General features: G+C 38.8%; 1 protein-coding gene across 4 annotated transcripts in view; it reads right to left on the bottom strand.

Moving 5' to 3' along the window:
• The window catches only part of TMEM120B (transmembrane protein 120B), a 419384-nt gene that overhangs the window by 272567 nt on the left and 132853 nt on the right, over positions 1-13964 (bottom strand). For all 4 annotated transcript variants that reach the window (XM_044068606.1, XM_044068607.1, XM_044068610.1 and 1 more), the window contains exons 3-4: positions 9320-9433; positions 6294-6353 (exon numbers count right to left, since the gene is read on the bottom strand). In XM_044068606.1, the coding sequence (XP_043924541.1) occupies positions 6294-6353; positions 9320-9433 (174 nt within the window). The remainder of the gene's footprint in view (positions 1-6293; positions 6354-9319; positions 9434-13964) is intronic.

The raw sequence follows: 13964 nt of genomic DNA, 5'->3' as shown, positions 1-13964 counted from the left end.
AGTTCCGTGACTAGGTCTTGCTGCAGTCGTATAATGTGTGCCGAGCTGGTTGGATCCGAGGAACTCAAGGTAATCACCAGAGTTGAGGTTGGAGGAACCATCAGCGCAGAATCCCCAGCTCCATAGATCTTCAGATCCATAAACCCCGAAACCGCAGGCTGGATTGGGGAAGCAGAAATCGGATGAAAGAATGGCATGGCGGTCCTGCTCTCCAGAGGGAGAGGGGCATGGCAAGACTCCCAATCTGGATTTGGGTCCGAATATATCTCATCATCCTGTCCATGTCCATTTCAGAAAGACTCCGAGTCAAGCATGAGGAAGCAACCAACTCTGATCTGGCTGGTCGCAGGGAGGATCTGGAGGAAGACCTGGGCTCCTGTGAGAATCTGGGGGGAGTGGAGCCGAGGAGACACAGGTCTCGAGTCCTTGGAAAGTGGGCTATGGAAGGGCTGATGCAAGTGAGTGGTACAGGTGTGCAGTAACACAGTTTTCTTGTCCCAAACAGGAAGGCTGAAGTCTAAAGCTCTAAGACAAATGTCACATCAAAAAAGCAAAAGGATGCCACACCCTGGCCAGGGAAGGTATAGGAAAAAGGGGAGATGGAAGGAGTTTGCTACTACTGCAACAGTGATCCATTTGAACATCTACTTACGGTTAGTAAACAACACCAGTGTGCCGCATTCTTCATTAGGTTATTGTTTCAGCAGCCATAACTATGTGCTATGCTTGCTAAAGCTCAGAAAGAAAAGGTTGGAGACAGGCCAGAGTCTAGGATTCTCTGGAGAAAAGCTCTAACAAAGCCTGTTCCAGCTCGGGAAACACAGTCAAGCTTGTAGTGTTTGTTGAAAGTGTGCACTGAAGATGTTTGGGTAGGCATAATTCAAACATTCATTATCTGAGTTAAAAAGAGCTTCCTGTTCCGAGATAGGAGGAGCTTGTTTTTTTTTTTTTTAACTAGGATAGAAGAAACTAGGTAAGAAAGATGAAAGGGCTGGAGGATTTGAAATAAGCAAACAAACCAGTTTTCCAGTAAACTCTTAAAATAGTGAGAGTAGAAGTGGACAAGTGTTTTGTCTTTTGTTTACTCTTTTTTTGGAGTCTCAAAGTATACAGTTTTATGACAGAAATCCACAGTGCAGAGTTACATAAGTAACCCACCATGTCATCCCTTACCCTCAGACACAATAAACTGCAGTTCTCTCTTCCTGTAGAGTTCTGCCTGATGGATGGTCTGAAGGGACATGCAATGTTTCTGGGACATAATGGCTTCCAGAGGTGGTGTGCCAGAAGGACCAGGTAAGAAACTGTCAGCACAAGGGCTCAGTTCTTAGTCTCTATCTTTCAGCTAAAAATGCTGCCTAGGAAACTGTGACCAATTTTTTTTTTTCATAATTTAATTTAAATACTGAATAGTGTTTACGTCTAAATCCACTAATATATCACACAATTTTCCATTTCCCCTTAAAACTTTTGTTCTCTTACTTTTAAAAAGACTATCTTACTATTTCTTAAAAATAATCCAGTCGATCCAGGATTCATAGAAAAGTGATCTTGCCAAAGTGCTTCCATTTCTTCTTTAGAAATCAATTTACTAAACCTCTGGTCAATATTTTTACATCCTTCCCTTTTTATGGTCACTGCATTCTCGCATATCATTAAGCATGCGATTAGATGATATGAAAAACACCAGAGAACAATAGTCCCCTCATCTTATTCTTGATCTTTCAAAATACAGTCTACTTCTGTTTTACTTGAAGCTCTAAACTACATAAAATATCTCTTTTTCCCCATATATAAAATGCACACATTTTAGCATCTCTTGAAGCTTCTTCACATCTTACATAACTTTAATTGTGACATCAGGAAGAGGAAAAAGAAAATCCCCTAAATTATCAACTGGCATACTCATTATTACATAAGATTTCATTTCTTCGGATGACTGCTCTCTCTTTCGTTGCTGTACAAGTAACACAGCCTAATTCCTACCACTTCATCCTCAGCTCTTACACCACCATCGACATTTTTCCCCACTTATCACAAAATCTAATGCCCTCACATCTATTTTTATTAGAAATATACTTAAAGTATCCAGTAAAAGTAGAAGATCTGATTTTGCAAGCTTTATAACACACACTTGTTTGCTTCACTTTCATGTACTAAACACGTTAAAAAGTAATCGGATGCTTTTCTTTTTAAACTTTGGAGAAGTTTTTTTTTGTAATTTTTTTTGTTTCCTCGTCTTAATCTTTTCACCAGCTGAATTGTGTTACACTGTTTTCGTCTTTCCTCGGTATTCCCTGTTCTTTTCACCTTAACAATTCAAATCTGCTTTTTGTTCTCATTTCAATTGGTTGCAACTTATCTGTATATTAAGACAGCTTGCAGTCCTTTATCCACTTCTTCAGTCTGAATATACTGCCTTTCACCTTGTTCCATCTAACTTTCCTACCCAGTCCACATCCTGTACTTCAAATTAAATTGGTTTCATCATTTTCAGACTACAGCAACAGATCACTGTCACCCATTTACCATCATATTCTCAATCCCCCTCTCCCCCTCATTGTTATGCTCACTTTTTAAACACTTTCTATGTCCCCTTTTCTGACACTGTGGTCATCTTTTTCATACACTCAAATGTGTGCTTTCACCACAGAAGTAATATGCTTTAATTTACCCCTCTAGCTCAAGCAATACAAGTTTCTCTCTCTCCGTCCCTCATAAAAGTCACAGAAGACTCCTAAAGTGACCCAGTGGACAACTACAGCTATCTGCAGAGTTTACAAGACAAGGGGTAGAAAGAAGTACATTGTAATGTCTTTCTTTATCACATGCACACATTCACCCTTGTGGGCAATTTAGAGTCACTGAGCCTCCTACTGCAGGACCTTGAAATGTGGGAGGAAACTAGAACACTAGGAGAAAACCTATGCAAACACATGGTGGACATGCATACTCTGCAGAGAAACAAACTGGAAAACCTCTGGCTGTGTGCCTGCAACGTTACCCCATTGCACCACAGTAACACCCAATATAATACACTAAATAAATGTAAAACATGGTATTTTTCCATTTGCAAACTTACTTCAGTTTCCCCCCCATTCCACACATTTTGATCAAGTTTACTTTTTTGGCATATATCACATATTTTAGTCCTGAATTGCATATACACTTTAATAGTATGCAACCTTACACAATTAAAAAGTTATCAGTTCCAAGGGTAATGATTTCTTTTTTCATATGCAGAAATAAGCAGAGAATACTTCCCTTTCACAGAGAGTCAACTGTATAAAGAATCTAACACCTGAGGCTTTAATCCCTATAGCAACCACTACACAGTCACATGTACAATGCATGTTAAACACAATGTATTTTTCACTCTTAATTCTTATCATAGGTCTCATTTTCTTTGCATCTTGACAGTGTTATCTGCCTCCATTTACTCTACTGCAACCGCTGCATAAGTTCTAGTATTACAATCATTTTTTTTTTTTTAGTTTATCAAAAAAAATATCAAACATGCTACCATCTACCTGTTTTTCTCCAATCAGCCTTGCAGCTGTCTCTCCCAAAGATAACAAAGAGTTCTTCAGAATCCCATAATCAGCCATTCCAGATAAACTCTTCCAGCTATATGTTAACCCTTGTAAAACTCACTGGGTAGCACACAGGCTCACAAACAGAACACAGGAAATAAGGGTGGGAGGCTTTACCTCCTCCAAAAGACCTGTCACCAGTGGAGTGTTCTAGGATTCAGTCCTAGGGCCACTTCTCTTTTTTGTTTATATCTTTGAGGTCCACGTTAATGTTAACTGGTTATACCTCAAGAGCCTAAATCATAAAAACTACTCAAACTGTCTCAAAGCCTCTTTCCTTGGTACCACACAGGCTGAGAGGTGACCTCTGCCTCACATATACAGCTTCAAAAGACGATGTTCTGTTAAGAATCATGATGCATCCACAAGTCCAACAGTATCAGAAACACTCGCTAAAGGGACCTCAATCTATTTTAAAAGATTAACAGAACATGCTGGAGAGACAGGTATGTATCATAGACAATACCACTTCTATGAAACTATCTTACTCTCAACCTATAGCAGCATATTCTTCTTACTTTGCTCAAACATAACTTGGATGAATGGATGGGCAACCACAAATGTACTTCGGTTTAGCATTAATTGCCCTCATGGATTAGGGGAATATGCAACTTCCCCAACATATACTTGTCTGGTCCACCTTAGGAGATTCATATTGCAAAATATAAGTGCTATTTACCATGGGAATGTATGTCTAGGCTTCTTATGATTTTAACATATCAAAAGCAAAGTAAGTACTATAAGCCTATGAACCTTTAGGTTAATCTTTCTGTACAAATTCTACAACATTCTTATTTGGCATGACAATGGACTGAAGTATTGTAATCCACACTTCTGAGGCATTACTCTCAAGCAAGTCAATACCCTCCGCAACAATCTCCAAGGTCTGATCACAGAGAAGATCTGCCAAGAATCTCAACACCACTCTCCAAATGTCCAAATGTGATAACAGGAACACTTTACTTAAAAGTATCATAATCCTCAGTGTAATCACTTGACTCCTACTCTTTTTCCACCATTGTACATTTCTTCCCAGCCACTACTGCACTATGAACTCATATAACATGAAAACATTAGGGGAATTTGTTCCCCAGCAACCAACTTAAATTTCCCGTAGTAACTATGAATATCATCTTGGGGTTCCACCGAAGAGGTCATTGGCCTAGTGGCAAGGGTTGGGAGGATGGCCTAATGGTTAAGGTGTTTGCCTTATAAACTCAAGGTGCAGGGTTTGAGTCTCACAAAGGATAATTGGCTAGGCTTTAAATGGCTCACAAGGGCAGTTAGCCTAGTACTACCCTATAAATTTAAAAAAAAAAAAAACTAACCTGTTTAGCAAATATATTGTAAAATAAATAAATAAATAAAATGAAATCAATTATGGCCACAGAAACATATTTAAATTGGCTGCTCTGAGATGCATAATGCCATCTACACTCCGCAAGCCGTATCAATGACAGTTTTACAGGGATCAGTCCCTCTGCTTTTAATCAACAGCCCGCAAACAACCCTCAAAACAGTGCTTTCTCTGCATATCAGTAATTTGTGGCTGGGAAAAAATGTACAAAACATTATGGTCACAGTAATGTATTTAAACTGGGATGCACACCCTGTCCCACTGACAAGCACCATCAGTAATCATATTAACAGTATTCAGTAAAATGTAAATACATTGTGTACATAGACACCACCTTTCAAATCTCAACAGTTATTTTCTATTTCAAGGTTTAAGGCTATTTGTAGTCATTAAAAACAATTCAAGCACTGCACATACTTCCATTTGTACCAACATGTATAATAAAGGTTATATGGCACTACTTTAAATAGAAAATAATATTTAAAATTAATACATTTTATATTTGTACTTACAGGCAAAATGAATCTAAATGTGTCACTGCAAGAGTTTTAAGAAATGCTTGATTCTGAAACTTCAAACTGGGAAGGCAGGGTCTTCCCAGATAAGAACAAAGGTGAAGCAGCCCACTGTGGCTGATTACCAATGACAAGAAGAGAACACAGATGCTAGAAAAGAACAGAGAACATGTATTGGGTCCTAGCCTCTAATGACCACAGTTTGTGATCATTTGCTATCCACCATATTAACCTGCTTTAAAGTAACAGTAAATCTACATACCATTTCAGCAACGCTTGCAAAAAACAATGATGCTGCATTATTAAAATGGTAATTTAACTCTCTTCCTTCGTAATTACCATTTCATATAGTTATTCATTCCAACACAGGATCACCAACATTTCAGGTAGCAAAGTGGGACATATCTTCTAGAAAAGGGAAATTCTGAAGGACAAACCATGCTTAACAGTGGAAAGGACTGATTCTTCCTTTACTACCTCAACAGTGTTACAAAATTTTAGTTGAAATTGTTTTCCAAAAAAGATAAACTTTACAGGATGTTAGTTGTAAAAGTGTTACATCATAAGAAGATACTTCAGTTACATGATTACAGTCTCACTTTTCCATTAACAGGAAAGTCAGAAAGTATATGTATTTTCATTGCCTAACAGCTGCACGGCATTTACTCTTGTTTTCCATTTTTGTCTTGCACAACTGTCCAAATGAGAACTGTTCTGTTAAAGACAGACAAGTAGCAACAAGACTAGGACAGGACACCAAGCCTAGAGACAAGAGAGAGCAAGTGAGCTGACAGAATAAAAGGAATAACAAAGACAAAGCGTACTTACTTGGCTTGATTACTAAGAAGAGTTACATTCACATTTCCAAGCACCAACTTTAAATACAACCTGCAATACAATAAAAAGATGATTTTGTTGACATAGAAACTTAGATCCTTATGTGGGCACTGCAAACAAATCATAAAACCACACTGTAGGAAAAAAATCTGCAATGCACCTGCCAAAGCGACAGTTTAGGATAAATGTACAGTGTATAACAGAATGCCATGAATACAGAGCAGTTCTGCTCAGCATGGTGTTTATTTTGTGTGGTATTTCTACACTGACCCATCAGTGAACCTGCTACTCACAAAGCATTAATGAATATCGTTCTACGAGTAAAGCATGCCCAGATAAGATCTGTTTAGCCTTCCTCCAAACGGAGCAAAACATAAATCAACTTCACACATGTTCGACTTCAGTTGCACAAATGTACATGTTAATTAAATAAATGTAAGCACAACCATGTGATGAACACTTCTACAACTGTAACTCCTTATAACCCTATGTGGCAAATCAAAACCTAAAAATGTAAACCCTGTTGCTAATGGTCATATTACTATACACTACATGGCAATGTCCAACAGTGGAGTGGAAAAACAGATTAATATAGAAGAAAAAGTTTTAATAAAACAATTTCACTAAAAATCCTTATTGCATACTGTATAGAAACTGCCATGGCAGACCCATGAGTGATCACTAAATTTGAGGATTCCATTTCCAGATAACATCAAAGTCTTACAATCAGGAATTCCCACAACTGACCAACCAATAGGTACAGTAATTTGATAAAAGTAGTTGTTGCTTCAGTGAGGCAGAAACATTTTTTATGGAATTATTTTAACAACTTTGCCTGACTAGGTGCGTCATAAAGATGCATAAAAATTCAAAGCTTTCCTGATACACAGCAATGTTTACAATTTAGAAAAACAAAGGAAAATGTACTAATTTTCTGCAGATGCAGTGAATGAACACCAAACCTGTTCTTCCCTCGTGCATTCTGAATAAACCCATAGCAGGCACGTCAGTTTGCCATGTTATTTAATTAAATAGCTCCAAGAATGAAGAAATATTTTTTGATTACTTAAGCAATATCATTCGCACAACAAACTTACTGCACAGCAATGTGAAATGCAACGTCATGGATGTTCAACACTACATAACCCAAGACAAAACAAGGGTCTTGTGCTTTGAGTTAAAAAGTACTTAGAGTTCACTGAAAGACTGACTGGAATGTTGCAATAACACGTTTTACTTATTCTGACATGCACAAAGGTTAAAGTGAGCAAGGGTAGTGTCGCACAGCAGTTCATATGAACATTACAAATCGAGCTTCAGCATGCAAGTGGAATGGCAGAGTTTTATATACACTACATTCACACAAAGATGGTATGTTTGACAGGTCACTATCTACTGGATGTAGAGTGTGATAGCAGTAACTGAAAGTAGGGAAAGGTTCCTTTTCCATGCAAAAAGGAAACATCTAGACCAGCTGTCGGTATCACACTGTGTGAACATTCCAGCATCTCCTACCAACAAGCACTAGTTGATCGGTCACGCTACAGTTTGAGTACCTTAGGAAATAATGTTAAGAATCCTCAGACATAAAATAATAGATGCCTCTGGGTTGGGTTAACTACATTACAAAACATGGGGAATCAGTTCCTCGTTTATTAGACTATACAACTCATTAACTTATATGTTTATTTGTAAACTGAGTGGATGGACTGGTTGACCATTTTCAGGCATAACTGCATATCTGCATACCATATTGGAAACTGTCATTACAAATGTGCAGACTTCTACACAACAGTGTTTATGCTGCCATGGGACTGCTCATCCACTTCTGATATAGTTCACTTATCTGTGCCAACCTATGACCCATGTTGTAACAGGGAAAAGGTCCTTTGGGTAAGTCCATTTACCAAGATAACAAGAGAACAAAAGTGTTATACACATGCACTGCTTTTAGAAGTGACCCAGGAATTCTGGCAAGGTCATGCAAGTTGCTCAGAGGTGCAAAGCACAAAAATGTATACAAGTACAAGAACAAAATGGTTAGCAAAGGAAACACATCTTCCAAGTGGTGAAGCAACATTAAAGTTACTTCAGTAGAAAAATGATGGGACAAGTTTATGAAGTCTAAGGTTACTTATATAAATCAAGCAAACCTTTAACATTAGGGGTTTAAACATCCACATCACAGTGATCAAGTATTTTTTTTTTGTATACCACAAAGTAAAACAGTAAGAGGCACATCTATAAAGCAGCGCTACGACTGGTATCACTAACATAAAACCATGTCAGGCTTAATGATTTTATATACTGGTTATTTATTAAACTACAGGGAGGAAATAAACAGTGGAAGCCATTTAATTTGTGTCAATCGTATTTTAATGGCTGATACCAATTCAGAAGGCACCTCATGGGGCATTAATGCTGATATAAGAAAAACAAAAAATACCAGCATGGTCTACGAAACAAGCTTACAAGACACATCCACTCATCCACTACAGACAGAATTAAAACACAGCAACAAAAATTAATCACAGTTCATGGCTGCAATGTCTCTAATATTCTTACTGCCTGCACAAGGCATATTTCAATAACTTTGCATGTGTGATATTACATACTGCAACACAATAACATAACAGGGAAACCGAGGCAGCTGGGAGGCATTAGATGCCCTTCCTTCCAAATAAAGCACAAACAAAAAAGAACAGAAGGGGAAAGCACCTTTTTTGTACAAGGTACGTTTAATAGAGGAAAGTTATTTACCAAAAACAGTATTTAGAAGAGAAAGACACGCTGTAAAGGAAAGCTGCTTCAGTGCATCATAACATTACAAAACTTGCTAATTTAAAACTACACTGTTTTATATTATCACTTTAATGTGAAGTTCAAATAAAGCGGCCATGCTCCAACTAGTACTAAGACAAGAAGTATTTATGGGAATTATTCATAAAAATTACTCTTGAATAGCTCTGCAGATGGCTAAGGGTACTGAAATGAAAAAGCATACCATTAAAACTTACCCATTGTTCTTTGGTAGATATGCCTCCATATCAAAGAAAACATGGTTTCGCTCTTTTATGTGATCATTTACAGTTTGCAACAATCTGGTATGTTCCACAGTAGAAGGATTGGATCTGTAAGCAACATATTAAAAAGCATTAAGATTTTTTTATTCCAGTATTGATTCCAATAACTTCACTATAAAAAAAAAAACGGACCTGGAGGTAGGTGTATCCACAGGAGACAAAGGAGACACCTAAACAAGGGTACCAAGCCGAAAGGAGATATTCGTAAATCACCCCTTTAAAAGGGAGAGGCCACAAAATTGTGAGGTGCAACTGGTACACTGACTGAATACATAGAACATTCCCCATACTCTAATGCCACTCTGAGATGCAGCATACTGAAGTAACAAGGGTGTGAATTAGAGCACAGTCCCTTGATCTTGGGGGAATGGCTTCAAGTCCAAGAACAAATTTTAAAATTTTCAGCTATCAATTACAACTTGCAATTTTCATATCAAATCACAAAGAAATCAAATTTCTGACATGAGGCACACTGCCTTGCAAATGAATGAACAAAAAACACACAATTTACAACAATAAATTAACTCCCTTTCAGCATTAGAAGTAAAAGGGCAATACTCAGTGCTAGACTATAGAAAACATAACACAGTATTAAGTAAAATTAGCTACGCAAACCTTGGGTTGTCTTTTGGACTTTTGTTATGAGAGAAACATTATTTGAAAAAGAACAATCCTTTTAGGGAAAGGAAATGGAAGGAAAGAAAAAGCATTAGTCTAAAAATGACAAAGAACAGAAAGGGAGAAAATGGAGTAGAACAATGTGATTAAAGGAAGGACAGGCAAAATAATTTTACTTATGACATGAAAAAAATCATGGTAAAATCATGGTTAAAGGAAGAATCAAGGAAGGAAATAAATAAATATAAATGCAGGTGGAAATAAGAGTGAAGGATATGAAAATAAGAAAATGACACAGAATAAAACTGATTTATTCTGTAACATATGGAAAATACAGCAGGCGACACCATGGAAGTTGAAAAGTGAAGGCTGTTTTTGAAACCTTATTACAAAATAAAAATAATGTGTGAAAGTCTGGGTAAAAAAAAAGCAGAACAAAACTCATATGCGGCATTTATGGTAGTCTGGAAAAATAATTACGAGACAATCTAAACTGATTTAATGGCACAGGAATTTATGTTATGATATGGTCATGAAGACAATGTGGTTGACTTACTCCTGTAAGGTTAATGAGAAACAGAATGAAAGTATTACAATACTGCAGTGTAATGCTGACAGACAAATTATTAGTTGAAGATTTTTCTTTTCTTTTTTTTTACTATTAAAATCATACAAGTTGTACCATGAGGGACAAATGCAGATTCTCAGCTACTCTAAAATGTAAATGAGCCTGGACAAGATTTTTTTTCAATTTGAATTGAACCATACATTATGATATAGAATATAAATACAATTCAAAACACAGTCCACTTATAACACAAAGTTACATGACCGAGTGATAAATTACAGTTCACCATCACAGGACATCAGTTAACTAAAAACAAAAAGTAATTTGTTAATTTTTTATTTAAAAATATATGAAATATTTCATCTTAAATAACACTTGCAAAATATGCACACAAGAGAAAAATTAAAACCAATCAACAGCTTTTAAGAAGGGTCTATATGTTTCATCAAGTATCTGAATTACCCACTCAACTAACATATACACAGCTTCTTACCACCTACAAAATTATCCAGAATCCATCTGCTAGTTCAGCACTAAACATTTTACACAACTATGTTCCTAATCAGTCATTACGATCCAGTGACCAAAAACTTCTATCCATCCACAATCCTATCAAATCGGCTGGACACTGTACTTGCTGCAAAGGCCTGGAACCCCTTATCTCTAGCCATCAGGTCAATACCCTCTCCTCCCATCCTTCAAAACCATTCAGAAAGACTTTCTAGCCAAAAGCTGGCTCTGTTCTTGCTCAACACCAGGATAAACTATATGCCTAAATGTGGACAAATACCTGTTCATACCTTACAGCTCCTTACTCTCCCTTCTTCACTCACTTCCAAACTTCTATCAATTTCTGCCCCCTGGCTTTACCTCTAAATATACCACAAACCTGCTTTTCTCTCACTTTGTATTGCAATTCCCATTTGTATTTTGCTAACTTACCTTTAATTTCTCGATAAACTTGCTAAAATTTCTCTAACTATTAAATCATTGTCATATAACTTGCATCTATTTTTAACAAAGGGCCGGATTCACGATAGCTTGCATGGAGTCTAAGAGTAGAGTAAGACTCCATGCAGCCGTCATGTCCGACGAGCGATCCAGGAACAGCCTGTAGGGGCATGTAAGAGAGCTCCTAAAACGGCTCTTACACGGACAGGGCCGGGACATGCAAATTACCTCAATTGCAGCTGAAAGGCATGCAAATGAGGTAGATTTGCGATCCAGGAAACCCAAACCTGTCCGAGTAAGAGTAGTGTTATCTGCAGAAATGCACTCAGTTGACAACTGAGTACTGTTCTACAAATAGCAAAACGGAGCAGTGACAGCTCCAAATAAAGGTTGCATCCAGTAGAGGAAGCATGCCAATGGCCAAATATACGGCCATTGGCAATGTTACCCGATGCAAAATGAAAAAAAAGTAATTTAATTTTTCCCCCCCGATTTTCCATGTTTAAGCGTAGCGCAGCGTCGCACAAATGGGCTGCGTTCAAAAAACCAGAAAAATAAAAATTAAAACCCACAAATGTGGATTTTATGGGGATTTGTATTGTACAATGCAAGGCAATGGCAGGCTGAAGACAACATGGCTACCGAGTAGGGGTTGCTAAGGGGGGAACCCAGTCTAAGAGATGTAACCAAGCATTAGTAGGCAATCCTATGCAAATGAAGGTAAGGATACTGAATCCCAAGTCTACATTGCAAATGAGCACAGTCAGTGGAGTGTAAGACTAGGATAAGGGGGGTAACAAGAGTAGGATATAGGTGACATCAGGAGGGGGTATGTATGAAAGAAGATAATCTCAGTGGAGCAGAGTGTCATGTGTTAGCTGTCAGTTGCTCATCACTGGAAGTTGTGCGTCATCAGGTATCCTAGCTAAAGTCAAGAAATAGAAGGTGAACACTGTGGGCATCACCAAAGTTTCTTGAAAAATCCTTGCAATGTGTATGCACGTGTGTGCGTGCCTGTAAACCCGAGTAAGACAGTGTGCGCGCGTGGAAGCGTCAGTGCGCGCATTTAAGCCGGAGCAAACATGTATAAGGCAGTTTAAAGTCTTGTAAGCATCTCTGCGCTCGTGTGCGAGCGTTTAGGCAGGAATTAGCTGGTGTAAGTCTAAGCCTGTGTGTGCGCATGTTAGCACGTGTACGCGCATCTGCGCTAGTGTGCGCGGCACTGCCCCGAGGAAATGGAAAGGGAAAAGGAAGCACAACAAACAGTAGGAAGTTAACCAGGGAGAGAGTCAGCAGAGCTAGCAAGTGGAAATAATCAGAATCAGGCAATTACACAGGCAGTAAACCAGTCCAGCCCAGCACTTAAAACTCTGCAAACAACTTTTCACCATGTATTGCTCAGAGACACTGCAGTAAACTAAGAGAAGTGAATACTGAAAAGGCTTAACTGAGACAAAGAAATGTTAGGGGCTGCCATTGCTATCATAAATCGACAGATGCAACATGCTGATGGTGGTGGCAATGGGAATGCTGCCAACCAACCCCCAGTGAGGAGACGGAGAAGAGTGTACAGGCCCAGGGTAACCTACCAGGGGCTACATGAGCTGGAGATAGTGGAGTGCTATAGAGTGGACAGAGACCTCATGCAGCAAATTGTTGAGCTGTGCAGGCCACACCTCACACACAGAACCAACAGAGGGGAACCCATTCCAGTGGAAACCAAGGTATATGTTGGCCTACGAATACTAGCAACATGTACCTTCCAGAGACCAACTGGTGATATGATGGGGATATCACAAGCATCAGCATCCAGGGTACTGCTATAGAGTGGACAGAGACCTCATGCAGCAAACTGTTGAGCTGTGCAGGCCACACCTCACACACAGAACCAACAGAGGGGAACCCATTCCAGTGGAAACCAAGGTATGTGTTGGCCTACGAATACTAGCAACAGGTACCTTCCACAGACCAACTGGTGATATGATGGGGATATCACATGCATCAGCATCCAGGGTACTGCACCAGTATCTGGATGCCATGTCAGCACATGTCGGTGATCATGTATATTTCCCCAATTCCTGTGAGGTATTGGCCAGCAATATGCATCTCTTCCAGAAAATAGAGGAATACCCTGAGGTAGTGGGTGCAATAGACTGCACACAAATATGCATCAAAGCACCAGCCAGTAAGTGGGGTAGGGTCTACTTCAACCGCAAGGGCTTCCCCTCCATCAACTGCCAGGTCGTGTGTGATGCCCAGGGCATAATACTGAATGTGTGCGCTGGCTGCCCTGGAAGCTACCATGATTCCCATATCTGGCATCTGACGCAGCTGTACCAGACATTTGCCAATGGGGACATCCCACATGGTCACCTAGTGGGGGATGCTGGCTATGCACCAGAGCCGTGGCTGATGACACCCATCAGAAACACACACACACAC

The sequence above is a fragment of the Protopterus annectens genome, chromosome 4.part0 (genome assembly GCF_019279795.1).
Source record: "Protopterus annectens isolate FY-2018-M chromosome 4.part0, PAN1.0, whole genome shotgun sequence".
NCBI classification, from domain to species: domain Eukaryota; kingdom Metazoa; phylum Chordata; order Ceratodontiformes; family Protopteridae; genus Protopterus; species Protopterus annectens.
The sequence above is the reverse complement of the archived record's forward strand: the minus strand, read 5'-3'. Positions and strand labels throughout refer to the sequence as shown.